The sequence below is a fragment of the Nymphaea colorata genome, chromosome 8, assembly GCF_008831285.2.
Source record: "Nymphaea colorata isolate Beijing-Zhang1983 chromosome 8, ASM883128v2, whole genome shotgun sequence".
Lineage (NCBI taxonomy): Eukaryota > Viridiplantae > Streptophyta > Magnoliopsida > Nymphaeales > Nymphaeaceae > Nymphaea > Nymphaea colorata.
In genome coordinates, this window is record NC_045145.1 from 21,990,697 (window position 1) to 22,009,084 (window position 18,388).

The window sequence follows — 18,388 nt, forward strand, 5'->3', positions numbered from 1 at the left end:
TCGAAGTTTCTTACATTTTCTGCACAGCCACACCTTGCCTGTTGGGAAAAGAAGGTTATCTTGGGTTGGCTTTCAGTTCCAAAGAACTTCGGAACTTGCATATCATGAAAGCTTGGGCACGTTCTGCAGAGGTCCCCGCTGACGTAGCAATATTCCTACTCGCTGCAAAAAAACAAACATGGAAATTCGCCTTCTTCTCATACGGCAAGTAACTAGAAATACTGCTGAGTTAGTAGGGCGCAAATTCATGACTACTGACGGAGACAAACACAGTGGCGTCGGCTAACAGGCAAGGAAAATGGTAGGGAGTTGAAATATATTACCAGCCAACCGGTTGATTGATGTAAATGATCCATTTCTTTCACTTCCTCCTAGAGATAAATATTCTTCTTCGTTTTCCTGCTATGACGAAGAAATACACTGTTCTTCTTGTCCGGCCTTTTTAATCTTACGTTGCCTTTGTTTACCACAGTTCTGAGATTCACGGTGACGTCGACGATTCCTTCCTCTCGACCTGCTTGGATTGCAGTCATCTAGATCCCCTCAAACCTGAGATTGGTGGAAAATCAAACGCGATTTCAGAACCCCTCAAAATCAAACGCGTGGAGTCAACACCCGGAAATCCCAACCCTTCTTCTTTTCTGAGAACCAGACACAAACGGGACCCATCAAACGACGTTGTGAACGAATGGATCCGGGTGTGATGTTAAAAAATTAAATCCAAATCCGAACTCTACTTCCAACTGAATTGGGTTGGATTTGATTATGTCGATCGGGTCCGACCCCGATCCAAACTCCAACTCAGATGAGTCTACGGCCAAAGGTGTTCTGTTCAGCTCTGCACGCCACGGTAGTTCAACTCTTTCATCTCCGGCGTCGCCACGTGGCTGGACGCCAGCGATCGACGACCTGGACCACCGCGGTCGTACGAGAGAAAAAAATATCAGAAAGCGGCGGCTTTGGTTCCCAATGTACCAAAGCCCATCACATTCACGGGGGAGGAAGAAGAAGAGAATCGCCATGGGCGGCCCCTTCTTTTCCTCCTTAAAGTGAATCGACGACCAGGGATTAGGATCGGAGTTAGTCCTCGCCCATGGCCTCCTCTGAACGGTGTACCAGGGGTTGGTTGTCGTCGTCGTCTTCCTTCTTCTTCTTCCTCTATTTCACCGTCTGGTTCGGAATCAGCGATGCCATAAAGGTTCCGTTCAGGGTCAACGACGTTCTCCCCGTTTTGCCCCGGCAAGTGTCCTGGCCGGTGCTGAACAATCTTCACAGTGCGGTCGACCTCTTGCCCTACTTCGTTGGGGCCGTGCGCCAGGACGATGCCCTACGATGGAAGGGGGCGTGCTTCTATGGGAACGATGCTCGGTTGGAGATCACCGATGGGGACGAGGACAACGGGTTGGGCGGCGGCGTAGTCTATATTAAGGTGGAGATCCTTTGCCTTCTTCTTCTTCTTCTTCTTCTTCTCTTTTTAGGTTCTCATGGTGCTGTTGGTTTGGTGATTTTGGGGCCCGGGTGTGTGTCTTCTTCGTTTACGTCTTTAATTGAAGCTGACTTTGATAATTTAATTGCGAACTGAGGGGTCATGATGTCGATTTTTTGACGTTACATTTGGCGGCTCGCTAAATTTTACTTCCATCTTCATTAATTTTGGTTATGGCTCTTTCCAAGATGAACACCTTGTGAAGTAGTCGTTATTGAAGGAATGAGTGAAGTTTTGACATTTTTTCAATGTTCTATTTCGTCTCCAGTAATCGTCTTGCTGTGGCCTTTCCGAGATGACCGTTGGATTCTTTGTGATCAATGAATGAACAAGAGTGATTTGTAACACCTGGAAGGTTCTTTTCGGAATTGAAAAGAAGGCTACTTTATGACAAATCGCTCTTTCAGAGTGCTGTAGTCCCGTACTTTTTTTTTTAAGGAACGTAATAATTCGTTTTCTCTCTGTGTTCTTCTTAGGTTTAATGAGTTAGGGGGAAAATATGGTGATTTTCGTTCATTTTCTGCAGTTCCATCTTTTTAGGTTCTATTACGTACAGCTTGATCATATGATTTGGCGGTTAATGCGGGTGTGTAAAGTTGTACAAACAAGCTCATATCATTGATATGTTGACCCATATCAAATTGTTTCTCCTATTTCTTGTTGCTAATAGCTCATTAAATTTAAATACTTTTTTATGTTTCATGTCTAGCTTGAATCGCCGATCTCTCATGAGGATATAGGATGACATTTATAACAAAAATTTAATGCTCCTTATGCAAGGAAGCCTCACCTGGGCAGTGAGAGTTGGTCGCACTACGGCTGCATAACCCTAAGGTTAACATCCTGGCCCCCAAGGCATTTACATGCTTTGGAAGCCTCGCTCAGTACAGCAAACTCTCTTTAACCACACGAAACCCACTCATTCAAACGCAAAACTGTAAATGATGGATATGTTTGCCATGTTCAAGGCACAACACGGTTCTTCTGGATTGGTGTGCCTGAAAAAGGGATTAGGCAGTCAATTACGGAAGATGTTGAAAATGTGGAATTAGGTAATGCAATCTTGGCTGGGATCTTGATGAAATTAGTAAAGCAGATGAGCAAATAGGGTCGGTCTTTAAATGAAGTCTGGACTCCATGGTAGAAGATATGCTGAGATAGTTGAGCGAGTTGGTGGTTCTTATTGAAGTATGCGATTGTTGCTTGTTATATAGGCAAATCCCAGATTAACCTTAGGAGTTATATGTGGATTTCCATGCATTTTATTGGTATAGTGATGGCTATTGTTATGGGCTTCTTGTACTTTTGATCTTTTATGCGCTTCTTTGTCTGTAATTCTGCTGAGTGTTCTTGTGTTCTCTATATGTATCATATGTTGGCAATAATTGGCTCTAACTCTAGATTTAGAATTGATTAATTCTCCTTCTGGTTTATTGTGGGAATATTGTGGCCGTGACTCTTTAAAGCACCAAAATTTTTCTGTAGGCATGAAGCTGGGTTTCTCATTCAGATCCACATTGTGAATATGTGTCACATTTTCTTTGGCATACTCCCGTCCTTTGAATGATGGTTTAAATTTCAAATACATCTCTTTTTCATAGATGCTACTTTATGAAGGTATTCTTTTGTGGTTTTGAGGCTTAGGTACTGTCTTGTAGGGAAAAATTAGAATGAAAAACTTCAAGCGTGCATCAAACATTCAAACTTGTGTTTTTGAAGGATGAATATGCAGGGAGCTCATAGCTTATGGAAAGAGAAATAGATGATTACAGCGACTCAGTACATGTATAACAATAGAAGATAAAACAAGGGAGTGTATATATTATAACTGGTAGACATGCGAATGTGAGGTACAAAGGAAGAAGCCAGAAGCCTCACGTGGAGCTAGAAATACCTACAAGCTCCTTGATCAGGCTTGAAGATGTTGCACTTGGCAAGAGTGACATTCTACTGTGCAAAGTATGGTCACAACGTAGGCCATATTTAGAAAATGTTGTGTTTTTATTGCTAAAACTGTACAACGACATAAGATGTTTTCAAAAGGAAATATTTTTGGTATTCAAAATATCAACAAGAATTTCTTGCCCTGATATTCAGTTATTGTTGTATTGTTGTCATATTTTTCCCTTTTTTATAAAATTATTCTTTGATGTTTTTGTCATATCAACAAGCTGTTTTTCCCTTTATCGTATTAAATTATCCCATGAGATTCTTTGATTGTCATTTTTTTTATCTTAGAAATTTAAAAATTATTTTGAAACTTTACAAATATATTTGTAAAAAAGGTATAAAACCCTTAATTTCATAAATTTGATCAGTTAATGTTTTAATTTCTTGATTTTCCATGGTAAACAATTTTCCTGAAAAGTACCCAAGAGAAACCTTGCCATTAAAATCGGAGAACTATATTTGTGACTATGTAGAATTCCTATTGTTTGTCATGCTTTTCTGTTTTCAAGGCAGCTGTTTTCTGTTAAAATAAATTGTTGTCTAAGGTGATGGATTCTATTTTGGGTATTCTACTATTCATTTGCTTCCTATACAAAGGAACAGTCTGATTTATGTTGCAAATCATGAAGCATAATATACCATGAGTACTGATTCTCTCTCTCTCTCTCTCTTTTTTTTTCAGACTGATGCTGCCCACAGCTGGACATGCATGGATCTTTATGTATTTGCAACTCCATACAGGGTAACATGGGACTACTATTTCACCTCCAGAGAGCACACGTTGGAGATTCAGTCATGGGAGGAACCTGCAGAACTAGAATATGTTTGTTGTCTTACTCTTGACCTTTTACCTTCCCAATATACATACTCTGACCAGGAGAAAAGGAAGATGATTGTATGTTTGGGTGTTGTCTTTACAGGTCAAGAAGAATGGTATATCAGTATTTCTCATGCCAGCAGGGATGCTTGGAACTTTGCTATCTCTTATAGATGTTTTACCCTTATTTTCGAACTCTGGCTGGGGCCAGAATGCAAACTTAGAGTTCCTAAAAAAGCACATGGGAGCAACATTTGAGAAACGTCCTCAGCCTTGGATCACAAATATTCGTCCTGAGGATGTTCATTCTGGAGATTTTTTGGCTGTATCAAAGATACGGGGTCGATGGGGTGGGTTTGAGACTCTGGAAAAATGGGTGACTGGGGCTTTTGCCGGGCACACTGCTGTTTGCTTAAAGGATGAGCAAGGAAATCTATGGGTGGGCGAATCTGGTCATGAGAATGAGAAGGTACAGACAACTGCTACGTTTGCATGTCATTGTCCTTTGTGTTATTTTTGCAAAGGCAATTCCTTGTCATAAAACTGCTCTGCTGTACCAGTGCTTGAATTGCAACATGCAGATTTTAACTTCATTGTTGTAAGATGAGACATTCTTATGATTAGCGTTGTTTTGAACAAATGTTGAAACTGTTGGTCTTCATGTGGAGAAGAGATGGGTTGGCGGTCTTTGTTAATTTGGTTTTTATCATGCAGGGAGAAGAAATTATTGTAGTGATTCCTTGGGATGAATGGTGGGAATTGGCACTTAAGGACAGCTCAAATCCTCAAATAGCTCTGCTTCCTCTACATCCTGACCTACGTGCAAAGTTTAATAACACTGCAGCATGGGAATATGCACTGAGCATGACTGGGAAGCCATATGGTTATCACAACATGATATTCAGCTGGATTGACACCATAGCTGACAACTACCCTCCACCTCTAGATTCTCATTTGGTCTGTATACCTTTGATATTGGTCACTACTTAATCACTTGTTTATTTGATATTGTTGAGTTCGTTTTAGATTTTGCTAATATTGAATAATAATATCTTCTTTTTTACATGTTTAGCTCTCATAATGAAAAAGCCTAATTTTACATTTTTTATAAGTAAAATCTAGAGCCTGTAAAATGCATGCTTGCGTGGAGTTTTAAATTGCCTAACGTGTCAAATGAGCAAACCTTGAATGTGTGTCTTCATTTGGTAATTTATGTCTTTTGACTGGAGTAGCAAATTGGCTCAATCTGGTTAGGGCTTTTGTGATTTTATAATTTATCAGGCTTCATTTCCGACCTGTCCTCTATTATACTTATCTCTTTGTTTCGACCAGTGTGTAACACCCTACTTCTACTTCCAAGTATAAGGACTTATTTTACTGATTATTTTGTGATTTTGTATTTCTTTACAGGTCATCTCTCATGTAAGTATAAGGACTTATTTACTGATTATTTTGTGATTATTCTTTGCAGGTCATTTCTTTCATGTCTATGTGGACTAGGTTACAGCCAGATTATGCTGCAAATATGTGGAATGAAGCGCTAAATAAGCGTCTTGGTACTGAGGTGAATGCAGACTCTCTCTCTCTCTCTTCATGTATTGGGAGCTACGTTGTATGGACATGGACACAGAAAGGAGTGTCAAAAGTACACTTGGACACACCTATATATATATAATAATAATAATAATAATAATAATAATATATATATATATATATATTTAGAAAAATAACAAAATGCTAATTAAAAATCTGTTACTAACTATTAATGTCTTTATTTGTTTTAACATTTGTAATTTATTTTATATTAAGGTTACTTTGGTCTAACGAGAAATTTAATTAAAAAATAGTTTTCTTAAGAAAATTATTTTTTAGAATGACCCCGCTCATCTCCTTTTACAGGATGACGGTCCCCTATCATCCTTTTTAATGAATGACAAGGAGCAGAGAGAAAGAGGGGGGTGGGGAGAGAGAGAGAGAGAGAGAACAGACCTCCTGTTGACCTTCTTAAAAGGACAACTTGCCCTCTAGCATCGTTTAAAAAAGATGACATGGAGCTGTAGAAAGAGAGGGAGAGAGAAGCGGGTTTGCATAAACAAAAAAGAGAGGGAAATGAGAAGAAAAGAGAAGGGGAAGTGAGAGAAGGGGGAAAAAGGAAAAGTGGGTGGAAAAAAGTGACATGGCTGCTGGACATTATCCTAGTTCAAAAATGAAATGTCTCAGAAGTGTCGACAAGTGTTGGTGTTGGTGTCGGACACAGCCAGACACTGACAGTTCATATTTTTTAAAGTGTCCATGCAACATAGATTGAGAGTAAGTATTCAAGAGGCGATGGAACAAAAAGCAGATTTTGTTTCTGGAGACTGCAAAAGAGGGGAAAAGCACCTCAGTGAATATGCTTGTCAAAGGTGGAGAGGAATAGGGAAGCAGGGGTGGTTGGATCGATGGAAAAAAAGCCATGAAATCAATATATGGTAATTTATGTTGTATAGGTATGGATATAGGTGCCGGTATGAGTACTAGAATGAAGTATTTTTAAAAGACTTGGGTATGGGGACACTACAGTGCATATTTATAATTATCCATTTTCTTCACAAAAAATAAGATTTTAAACAAACAAAACAACACATTCATGATTCAAACTTATAGCTTTGTCTAGAAAATAAAATAACAACAACATATGATGCTTCAAGCTAGGTATATGCTGTGTAAATTTGTGGGTCATATGCTTTACACAATATCAAGAAATCATGCTACTTATGTACAGTGATACCTAATTACAAATAAATGCCCAATTTTGGACGGTCTTGGACTTGGTCAAGTTGGATCAAGTCCAAAAATGGGCTGATTCTGTCTGCTATGGCCTTCACCGTACCCAAGGCCTTACCGGTACCTGTACCATTATTGAACCGGTTCGACACAGGTGCTCACGTCCTAGATGATGATTAAACAAACAAACTATATATATATATCTATATATATATATATATATATATATGTCTTATGGGGGTACATATGTCTTTGAGTACTGGCATTTCAAGGCATGAATGGATAAGTGGATTGGGGAAGGGAAGCACGATATTCCATTTGCCTGTCAGTTATTTACCTGTTTTTTCTTTATTCTAACACATTTTAGTAGGAATCAAATGTTGACGGTATAATTGCAGATTATGTTCACCAAGAACTGTCAAATTTTGTTCTTTGTCTATTTGAAATTGTACCTTTATGTACATGTGTGTGTGTGTCCATGAAATAAACATGAGGATTGCATCATTACATGGTGTTATTTATGCATTTAATCAACTTAAGAGTTTTTATAGTCTCATATGTAAAGTTGTTTTTTCAAATTAGACTTATCCAACTTTTTGAACTTCAGTTCGAAGTACATTAATTGGTTTGACTCATAATCAGTTACATAGCTTTTATATTTATTTTAGTCTGCATATTTCTATTTCTATATATTTATATGTTCGATAAGATGTGCAACATGCTCACATTGATTGTTAATGCATTGAATCGCTGGTTGAGATTAGCTTTGAAAAATTTTTCTTGTCAATACAGCTTTTCTGCCTTTCTTGTTCCAGGACTTGGATTTACGAGGAATACTTTCTGAATGCGAGAATCGTGGCATAACCTTTGATGAATTGCTTACCGTCCCTGAACAAGATGAGTGGGTGTATAGTGATGGGAAGTCAACAACTTGTGTGGTATTTATTCTTGAAATGTACAAAGCTGCTGGCTTATTTGAACCTATGTCCAGCTCTATTCAGGTCACGGAATTCACGGTAAGTGTAAATCATTGTTGCTCCCGTTTAATTTTCATGAAGTTCTTGTCTGATATCACAGAACCTGTTTTCTGTATCTGCAGATCCGCGATGCCTACATGCTTAAAATATTTGAGAATAATGGTAGCCGTTTGCCAAGCTGGTGTAGGGCCAAAGATGGGCAACCTTTCTGTCAGATATTGGGAGAGTACTACATGGAGTTTCCTGAATATAACACCATTCGACCGTATTCACGTATGAACGAGAACTGCCCCTCCCTGCCACCAACCTACAAGAGACCACTAGGTTGTTGAATCCAATGATATGTCCATTCCTTGGTCTCTCCCTCATATCACTTGCCTTATCATCTGGCGAGCAGATTCAGTCGTAGGTTTGTCTCGCAAGCAACTGCTGCACGAAAGCATGTAAATAGATTTAGACCACTGTTCAAAGGCAGTCTAATCTTTATTGCTTCTTCTGCAATGGAAAGGCCGCCTGTACTATACATGTTCAAAGTTGAGTTTAACAACCATGAACAATCGCTATCTTTACGGATGATATATAATAAATACCGCTGCATTACGTGCAACATGGTCTCCTATTGTATCGACTGAGAAATTGTGGAGTATTCATGTCCCATAGTGCCCTTCATATTTGCCCTAACGTGGCATAACCACCTGCTTAATGAACTGCTTTGTGGCATAACCATCAGCCATTTTTTTAAACTTTAAAAACTTATTATCATTTTTTGTGGGTTACTCTTCTTAATTCAAATTTAGTTCTTTGAAAGCAACTCCTCGCATGCGGCTTGATTGATCTGATTTTTGGAATGCCTGCCATCAAGGCACAAGATACCTGATTATTAGTTCAACAATGTGGAAATTTAGGAAAGAAAACTAAACGTAAGTCAATAAAAAATTATACGCTTTACATTTTAATGTTACTGGAAACACACGTAAATTTTGCAATGTCATTTGAAAGTAAAAGTTCTATCAGTTAACTCTAGGTTATGACTAACTTACATGATAAAAATAACTAAACCATCCTTAACAAAAACAGACTTAAATCATTAATAAACAATTTGCATTGTTTTCCTTTTCTACTGTTCCTAATAATACTAATGCACGATTCGTTATAACCAAATTACTTAGTTCTTTTTTTGCTATCTAATTGATAACTTAATGTTTTAGTTCTTTTATTGCCATCTAATAGATAAGTTAATGTTTTCTTAATAATGCTCAAAATCCACCGAAGAAGAGACTAATTGAATTCAAAAACCAGGAGTGTTTTTTATGCATTTTTCAGGAAGTGAAATGATAATTTTCCGCTAAGTTGGCTGATGGGTTCTTTAGTTAACTATGAAAAATTTAAGTACTTCCAGTACTTGATGTTCTGACAGTTCAACAAGGGGGAACGTTGCTCTTCTTGATCCATTTCATCAACAAATAACCTTCTTTTGTAATTAACTCTTAATTTTACAACATGTCTGCGCCTTAATCTAGATTGCTCACTTAACAACATTGTCTCTTAAAAGAGAAAAGCTGAAGAACATTTTAGAAAGCAATAATCAACAACAGTTGTTGGATGCTTTTAGTTTTATGATGACGAAGTTTTCGCTCCAATGTTAGATGCAAATTTTGTGGTGATAAGGCAGTGAAAAATGCTTTTCCACTGGCTGCAAGCGAAGTTACGATCCAGTCGCCCGGTGTTTCAGACAACGCGCATGTTGTGTGTGCCCTCTGATACATTTGTCAACGCTGATGATAGTAGCGCGAGGAAGAGGCCAGGGAAGTAAGAATGAGATAATACGGTTCAACTGGCAAAGCGAGCCTCCAACAGGGCGTTTTCTGAATCCATGTGATCTATATTTGGTCCAAAGTATGCAGGATTTTAGGGTTTCACGTTACTTGATGTTTCCCGTTACCAAGCTACAAAGCCGGTCACTCGACGCTCGTTCAAGATGCAGCACCTGGCACCTGACCTCTTTGTCTAGGCTTTGGAAATGATGTTTACTTTTTCTCTTTCTATCTTCTTTTCTTCCGGATTTGGTTTGAAGATGAATACTGTCTACTTTCCGCGAAGAAACCGTAGCGGGGTTCACTTGTAAGAACAAATTGAAACCTTTCTGTTTCTTTGGCATGGCGGGCAGGCGTGGTGCTCAGACACTCCCCTACTCAAAGGTCAAAACGAAGACCAGCAGAAGAAGGAAGAGCCAACTGCGCGATTTCCTCTCGACCAACATCTTCTGTATAGGAATCATCGTCTCCCTCGGTGTCTTCATCGTTGTTGTCCTCAGATACGGAATTCCGATACCCCCTTCTACTAGACCTCAAAATTCTTCCTACCCGCCCTTTTCTCGACGCAAGAGTTCACCCTTACAGAGATTCACCTCATTGAATGGCACATATTCACCTGTAGACATCAGCACAAAGGGCCTCTATGACAAGATTCAGTTCTTGGACGTGGATGGGGGCCCTTGGAAGCAAGGATGGGTGGTGAAGTATAAGGGAGATGAGTGGAACGATGAGAAATTGAAGGTCTTCGTCGTGCCGCATTCCCATAACGATCCAGGATGGAAGCTCACCGTGGAAGAGTATTATATGCGTCAATCTCGACATATATTGGATACCATCGTCGAGACTCTTTCAAAGGTAACTCCACACCTGAACCTATTCCGTGTCTAAGTTTTCGTGTCTTATGACTGCCTGCGTGGTGGTTTGAATTCATTGGGTTGATGGTTGGTCGAAATTGATCGGTTACGAATCTGTGCAATGGGAGCCTGATCTCTGTTCCTTTTGTTAGTCGTTTTTATGAAATGGGCCAATTAAGAGTTGTATGGCCTCAGATTTTTTATTCTTTTGTTTGGGAATTGCTTCGGACTTGCTAGGCTGTAGGCTTCCAAGATTTCCATGGTTCTGCTTGTGAGAGAAGATTCTGGTGCTGTGTTTGATGAGCTTAGGGAGTTGGATCCAACCGTTAAGATTGTAAACTACTTTTGTTGCCAAGGGAACCTTTATAGCAGGATTGTGATAACTGATAAGGCTGGAAATGGCAGGATACTCGGCGAAAGTTCATCTGGGAGGAGATGTCATATCTGGAAAGGTGGTGGAGGGACGCTTCGGAATCAAAGAAACAGAGTCTGATTAATTTGGTAAAGAATGGGCAGCTGGAGATTGTTGGAGGCGGCTGGGTGATGAATGATGAGGTAACTTTTTTGAAACGGAACTACTCGGCGATCTTTTGTTGAAAAAAAAAAAAGTGATCGCTTGATCTGACTTATGATGCATAAACTTAGAAGAAAAGATAGTAGCACATGAGGATCATTGAACCAGCTTTCGGAACTGTAAATCGTGCCTTGTCATTTTGAAGTTCCTTCAGATATTTTACACCCGTTAAGAAATGGATTTTTTTTGTGGGTGGGGGGTGGGGGGGGGGGGGGGAGGAGTCTTTGCTGAATGCAGCTCTCAAATCTTTTACAATTGGAACCTAGGGGGAACCTTAACCAGGACTGATCGATTAATCATTTGACAACGCAGAAAAATGTAAAACGCTTATTCCAAGTCTGCCTTTCTGTGCGTATTTTTTAGGGAAAATAAAAGAGTTGAAGGTAAAAGGTCTTCTTTTATCATTGGAGATCAATGTATTAGGCGGTTAACTGAGGACTCTATAGATCTTCTCTATCATATTAACTCATTCATCAACCTTGTTCTGATTCATCTTGATGCTTTAGCATTTTTTTTTATGTCCCAAACCTCATAGTTCAGTTAATTAATGATTGGCTTGGGCAGTTGTGCTGAAGAAGAAATATTTAGTTCTTTTTTCCTGCATTTTCTTTACTATTTTCGTGAGTTTTTCCTTCATATAGTGACCATTATAATCAAGATGCATAGGCAGCTTTACAAACTTGCACTCTTTGGCAGTTGTTTTTTGAATAGTTGGCCTTTTTCACATTTTAGCTACTGTTCTTCTTAAAGCTATCTATGCATCAAAACTATCAAAAAGATAAAAGTTTATACATGAAACAGTTCTCTTGGTCGTGCCTTGGGAAGTCTTTTTCTAGAGCACCCAACCACCAGCTTTGACATGGCTGACCATCTTCTGCAAAGGCTATTGGTTGCTGAACTGTAAAAAATTATTGAACCTGTGTGCATCTAGATCCTTGGACATGCTCTTCCATCTCAGAAAGTGACACAAGCACAAGTTGCTGAAAGAAACACATTAGATTTTTATGGACTTCACATGCCACCAGAAAATGGTATAAATTTTTAGACCCTTATCCATTGAACACGATGGTGTAATTTTCCTACGACACATAAATTGTAGGAATGAATATATAATCTGTAAATTAGTTCAACACTCAATTTTTGAAAATTTCCTGATGATTCAAATTCTCTTGGTACTGGTGATTGATTATATGGACAGGCAGGGAATGCCATGCTTTACATGGCACCTGATGATTCCAATTTTCTTGCAAAGTGGATGTATCAATTTTCTTGCAAAGTGGATGTATCTTGCAAGTTCTTGTTTGTCCATTACAAAAAAGGGTTCCTGACAGTCTTATTTGTTGTTCCAGGCAAACTCACACTATTTTGCTATTATTGAGCAGGTACGCTCTCCATCTCTCTTTCTCTCTCTCCCCTCTCTTGGTATCACGTTTGATGTCTCTGTGATTGTGCACCGGAGTGGTTTTTACCCTCCTCGTCTCTATCTGATAGGTCAAGTTTGTGGGGTACTGGGCCTGGTGGCCCTTCAGTTTCTTTTCTGTTTCTTTGGTTCAGTTTTTTGGTGGTATAATGATCTTGTATCGGGCTTGTTGGTTTTTCTTATAATGTTGAAATATCTACTCTCTCTCTCTCTCTCTCTCTCCAGCTGGTCTAAATGAAAGACTGTAAGCATGTGGATAGACTTGCTAGTTTTCTTAGTATTTTCTTCATTATGATTTTAGTTCATGTAATTTTATCTATTATAATCTTCAAACTTTTCTTTTCATGTGATACAGTTAAACATAAAATAAACAAAGGATGTTTTACATGACAATAGATCATCATTTGCATTCGCAAAGATAGCTGAAACTTGAAAAGACACGTGGGTGGGGAGTGTTGACATCGTCTGCCTGAAATGCATCTCAAAATAAAGGGCGTGGAAGTATTTGCTGGGTTTGTGCTTTCTAAGCTATGTATCATTGACACATCAAAAGAAGGGACAGATGCAGTTGCTTCATCATAGGATTTTGTAATTTCTGGCTGTATCTGATCTGGTCCAACTCCATTTTTCCATGAATTATGTTGATCCAAAACTAATGCTCATTGAACCTGTGACAGCTATACACAAATGAGGTTGCTGGCAGGTTTTAGACATAGTCAGATCAACTATCTGTCTAACTGGACTCGTTTGTCCAGGGTGTTTGCAGTTTCATGTCTTTAAGTTATTTCATTGCAACTGCAAATTGTCTTATCACATTCACAAACCACTTTAGTCAGATTAAGAAAATAGGAGATTGGAAGATGGCCTCCTTAAATCCCAGGTTGTGTCATGTGTGTTCTATCTCCCTTGTAATCAATCATGTTTACAGGTGTCTTCAGCAAAACTAACTCCATGGTTCTGGATTTTATGGGTAAAAAATACAGTGAATCAATTTCCTTGGACATGCAAATAGGGTCTTATTATATGAAAATGTTCGAATTCTTTTTCTTTTATCATTTTCGTCAATATTCAAAATTTCAAATCCATATAAATCTAACCTATATATTGAAAATTTTGATTCAAAATCCATGGCCGAGTTTCTTGACCCAGAAGGAAGTTAATTTTTTGAAAGAAGCTTAGGGATATATTTTTTGGCAGTAGGATGGTGTCCTAACTCCTAAGATTTGGAGTGTGACCATTCCCTATCCTCTCTCTCTCTCTCTCTCTCTCTTCTCTCTTATATGTTGAGTATATATATGCATGTATGCACTATGAATCTATTCCAATATACATAAAATATATCAACTGGGTTTATTGAAAACTGAAACCATTGTTGCATCCTCTGCACCCATTTCCCTGGTTCTTGCGCAACTTGGACCCATTGACATAGGTCAGTTATGTCAATGACTATTAAAAATGACTATTAGTAAGAAAGGTAGAACATTTTTCTATTTGGCAGACTAAAAGTGACATCGATCTTACTGCAGATGCATTTTTTCTCAAGAATTCTCCTTTCCAGTATTTAACATGTTCTGCTTTGAGATATCTTTCACCATTCAAACATTATCTATTAAATCATGTCACTGACATATTCATGTCATCTCGTGACATTTATGAAGAAATTCTAAAGAGTCATAACTCATAATTTAGTAGATGTATATTTGTTTTTCATTTATTAGTTTTCAGTATGCATCTATTTATGAATTTTATACCATGAGAAAAAACTGTTATGCTTTTCTTTTTTTAATTTTTAATGTTATATTTCAGAGAATAGCTTCAAAAACTCTTGAGCTTATCTTTTGGATTACTTTTTTTCCTTTTATGGAAAAAAAATATTGTGTTAATTCTGTTTATGAATTAGTTACCAAATTGTAATATATAGTGGTGGTTAAAGCCATTTTACATCCGTAATCCTTGTGTTCCAGATGATGGAAGGGAACATGTGGTTGGCTGATAATGTTGGGGTTGTTCCTAAAAATGCTTGGGCTATTGATCCATTTGGTTACTCTGCCACAATGGCATACTTACTTCGTCGTATGGGTTTCGAGAACATGCTCATACAAAGGACTCATTACGAGGTGAAGAAGGAACTTGCACTGCACCAGAATCTGGAATTTTTGTGGCGGCAGGTTTGGGATTTGGAAGGAACAGCTGATATATTTGTTCATATGATGCCTTTTTATTCTTATGATGTGCCACACACTTGTGGGCCAGAACCTGCTGTCTGTTGCCAGTTTGATTTTGCTCGGACTCATGGCTTTAGCTATGAGTTCTGTCCATGGGGTGAACATCCAGTCGAAACTAACCCATCCAATGTGCAAGAAAGAGCCTTGAAGTTGTTAGATCAATATAGGAAAAAGTCTACTCTTTACAGAACAAATACCCTTCTTATACCTCTTGGGGATGATTTTAGGTATGTTACTGTAGATGAAGCAGAAGCTCAATTCAGAAATTACCAGCTATTATTTGATTATATCAATTCAAATCCATCTCTGAATGCTGAGGCAATGTTTGGCACGCTGGAAGACTATTTTCAAACTCTCCGTGCAGAGGCAGAAAGAATAAACTTTTCTCGAGCTGGGGAACTTGGTTCCGAGGAACTTGAAGGTTTTCCTTCATTATCAGGTGACTTCTTCACCTATGCTGACAGGCAACAAGATTACTGGAGTGGTTATTATGTTTCAAGGCCATTCTTTAAGGCTGTTGATCGTGTGTTGGAGGAAACTCTCCGAGCATCTGAAATTATGTTTGCACTAGTGATGGCTTACTGCCAGAGACACTCGTGTGCTAAGTTTCCCATCAATTTCTCAGACAAATTGACAGCAGCAAGAAGGAATCTAGCACTCTTTCAGCACCATGATGGTGTAACGGGGACTGCAAAAGACCATGTAGTTGAAGATTATGGACTTCGAATGCATACTTCTTTAGACGATCTGAAAATATTCATGTCTAAGTCTGTTGAGGTATTGCTTAACATCCATAATAACAAGTCCGCACCAAGTTTGGTATCTCAGTTTGAGGCAGAGGAGGTGAGATCAAAGTACAATGTTCAACCTGTACATCGTGTGATAGAAGTCTCTGAGGGTAGTGCACAATCAATTGTGCTTTTTAATCCTTTAGAACAAAGCAGGGAAGAAATTGTAATGGTCATTGTCACAGATCCAGATATTTGTGTTTTGTCATCCAACTGGTCCTCTGTGAGGAGTCAGATTGCTCCTGAGTTGCAGCATGAAAAAGACAAATTATTCACTGAGAAGCATCGTGTTTTCTGGAGAGCTTCTGTTCCCCCATTGGGTTTGCAGACTTATTATATTGCCAATGGCTATGCTGGATGTGAGAAACCAAGGCACTCAAAATTGAAAATATTTGCTGGATTAGAGCCTGTGTCTTGTCCTGCTTCTTACACTTGTTCAAAACTGGTGGAGGACACTGTAGAGGTTCAGAACCACTTGCATACACTTACATTTGATACCAAGCATGGTCTTTTGCAGAAAGTCACTAATCATAAAGATCACTCTGTAACAATTGTCGAGGAAGAAATTGGTATGTATTCTAGCATGGGAAGTGGGGCATATCTTTTCAAGCCTACTGGTGAAGCACAACCTATTATTCAGGCAGGTGGGAGGTTGGTAATATCAGAAGGCCCCCTCATGCAAGAAGTCTATTCATACCCCAAGGTATCATGGGAAGATACTCCTATTTCATATAGCACTCGTATCTATAATGGGGAAAACACAGTTCAAGGATTCTTTATTGAGAAGGAATACCATGTTGATCTTCTTGATTCCAACTTCAATGACAGGGAGTTAATTGCTAGGTTCAAGACCGAAATAGAAAACAAACAAATCTTTTATTCAGATCTGAATGGTTTTCAGATGAGCCGTAGGGAAACCTATGATAAGATTCCTTTACAGGGCAATTATTATCCTATGCCTTCCCTTGCTTTCTTGCAGAATTCAGAAGGTCACAGGTTTTCCATTCATTCACGACAATCACTGGGTGTGGCAAGCCTTAGAAATGGTTGGCTTGAGATTATGCTGGACAGACGATTAACTCAGGATGATGGTAGAGGTCTTGGCCAAGGTGTGCTGGATAACCGTCCTATGAATGTCATTTTTCATCTTCTAATAGAAAAAAAGGTTTCCGTATCAGTAAATGATTTAGCAGGTCCAGCCCCTTTGAATCCATCCCTGCTATCTCACAGAGTTAGTGGTCACTTGAACTATCCGATGCATATATTTGTGAGTAAGAAAGCAGAAGAGAAATCAGGGCATTCACCTCCAAAGTCTTTCTCACCATTAATTTCTTCCTTGCCATGCGATGTCCATATTGTAGGTTTCAAGGTTCCCCGTCCATTGAAATTCTTGGACAGGACAACTAAAGATCTGAGATTCTTGCTTATCCTGCAGAAGAGGGGTTGGGATTCATCTTATTGCAACAAAGGAGGTTTTGGATGTTCAACATTGACAAATGGGGTCTTTGATCTCTTCTCAATGTTCAACGACCTCTCTATCCAGGAAGCAAAAGCAGCTTCTCTTAATACATTACATGATTATATTGAAAATGTGGGGAGTATTGATGAACGACACAGAAAAAAACTGCAAGAGATCACTAGTGATGGTGAAATATTGCTTTATCCTATGGAGTTGCAAGCATACAAATTGGAAATTTTGCTGAAGCAGTGACTGTAAGATGTACGGGAGACAGTTTTTCTAATGTGAATTGCTAGAGTGATTCAACTTGAGCAGCCATCTTTGGAGCACATCTGCAGCAGTTTATTTTTGGCATGTGGCTCAACGAGCAAGAAGTTGATCTGTGCAAGTCTGATGAGATGAAATGCACAGTGGATAAGTGTTTTAGTTGGTTCCTCACACGCTGAAGGTGCTGCTCCATGAACCGTGCCAATTTTCATCTCGTGGATATTGTTAGTTTCCACCAATTCCTGGTGATATTTTATAGAGATAACTGATAAGTGCCATACAAGATATTTTGCTTCTTCCTTTCTGCTGTATACAATCTTTACTACTTTGGCTCATAAAATGATGGAGTAATCTAGTCGACCAAGTTTCAATAACATGCTTCCTAAATTTTTTAGTCGTTTGCTTTCGTTTTTCATCTAAGTGCTGGAAAAGAAAAAAAATCAACTACTTAGATTTTACGTTTCTTATATTTCTTTAGAAAATTTCCATTTCTTTTTTCTAATGTTAGAGGAAATCGCCTTCAGATAAAACCCTTAAGGTCATACCCATATGGTATGCCTTCAAGGTTTGGACTTTGCTTCAGGGCTTGGGTGGATGCACAATACATTTTACAATTCAATGTCTGCTTGCACCATTTGCAGCTCAGAGGAAAAATACACCAAAGCATGACAGTGGCCACAAGATCCACCCTTCAAACCCCTTAAGTGTGAGCAACCTTGCTGCCCAGTTGCACTACGCTCCTTAAGTTTACACGCTTACATTTTACATTTTGCCTATGATTTTAAAATTGATTACTTTTTGTGGTTTTCCTAATGAGAGCTAACTTTTTGGGAAAATTGTCAATTGAGAATCCAAAAGTGATTTTTTATTAACTTGAGCAACTAAAAGCGCCAGTTTCCCAATTTTCTTTTCTCAATGTTATTCTTTATCGTTAAATTGTATTATTACCGTTTTAACTATAGATTCTTGTGTTTGTTAGCGGAAGTTTTAT

The 18,388-nt window shown here is 38.6% G+C and overlaps 2 protein-coding genes across 2 annotated transcripts; both read left to right on the plus strand.

The window, feature by feature from the left end:
• The first annotated feature begins 958 nt into the window (after positions 1 to 958).
• On the plus strand, positions 959 to 8,603 carry LOC116259010 (uncharacterized). Its single transcript, XM_031636592.1, has 7 exons — positions 959 to 1,429; positions 4,119 to 4,259; positions 4,357 to 4,722; positions 4,968 to 5,210; positions 5,725 to 5,817; positions 7,835 to 8,035; positions 8,119 to 8,603. The coding sequence occupies exons 1-7, from the start codon at positions 1,094 to 1,096 to the stop codon at positions 8,326 to 8,328; spliced, it is 1,590 nt and encodes a 529-aa protein (XP_031492452.1). The 5' UTR covers positions 959 to 1,093; the 3' UTR covers positions 8,329 to 8,603.
• Positions 8,604 to 9,638: 1,035 nt separating this feature from the next.
• LOC116258674 (alpha-mannosidase 2-like) lies at positions 9,639 to 17,791 on the plus strand. The gene is made up of 4 exons (XM_031635969.2): positions 9,639 to 10,665; positions 11,070 to 11,219; positions 12,588 to 12,620; positions 14,623 to 17,791. The coding sequence occupies exons 1-4, from the start codon at positions 10,153 to 10,155 to the stop codon at positions 17,380 to 17,382; spliced, it is 3,456 nt and encodes a 1,151-aa protein (XP_031491829.1). The 5' UTR covers positions 9,639 to 10,152; the 3' UTR covers positions 17,383 to 17,791.
• The last annotated feature ends 597 nt before the right edge of the window (positions 17,792 to 18,388 follow it).

Coding starts and splice junctions, on each gene's coding strand:
- LOC116259010 (XM_031636592.1), top strand. CDS start 1,094: ATGGCCTCCTCTGAACGGTGTACCAGGGGTTGGTTGTCGTCGTCGTCT. Junction 5,211..5,724: donor CACCTCTAGATTCTCATTTG/GTCTGTATACCT, acceptor TATTCTTTGCAG/GTCATTTCTTTCATGTCTAT. Junction 5,818..7,834: donor ATAAGCGTCTTGGTACTGAG/GTGAATGCAGAC, acceptor TTCTTGTTCCAG/GACTTGGATTTACGAGGAAT.
- LOC116258674 (XM_031635969.2), top strand. CDS start 10,153: ATGGCGGGCAGGCGTGGTGCTCAGACACTCCCCTACTCAAAGGTCAAA. Junction 11,220..12,587: donor GCTGGGTGATGAATGATGAG/GTAACTTTTTTG, acceptor TTGTTGTTCCAG/GCAAACTCACACTATTTTGC. Junction 12,621..14,622: donor ATTTTGCTATTATTGAGCAG/GTACGCTCTCCA, acceptor CTTGTGTTCCAG/ATGATGGAAGGGAACATGTG.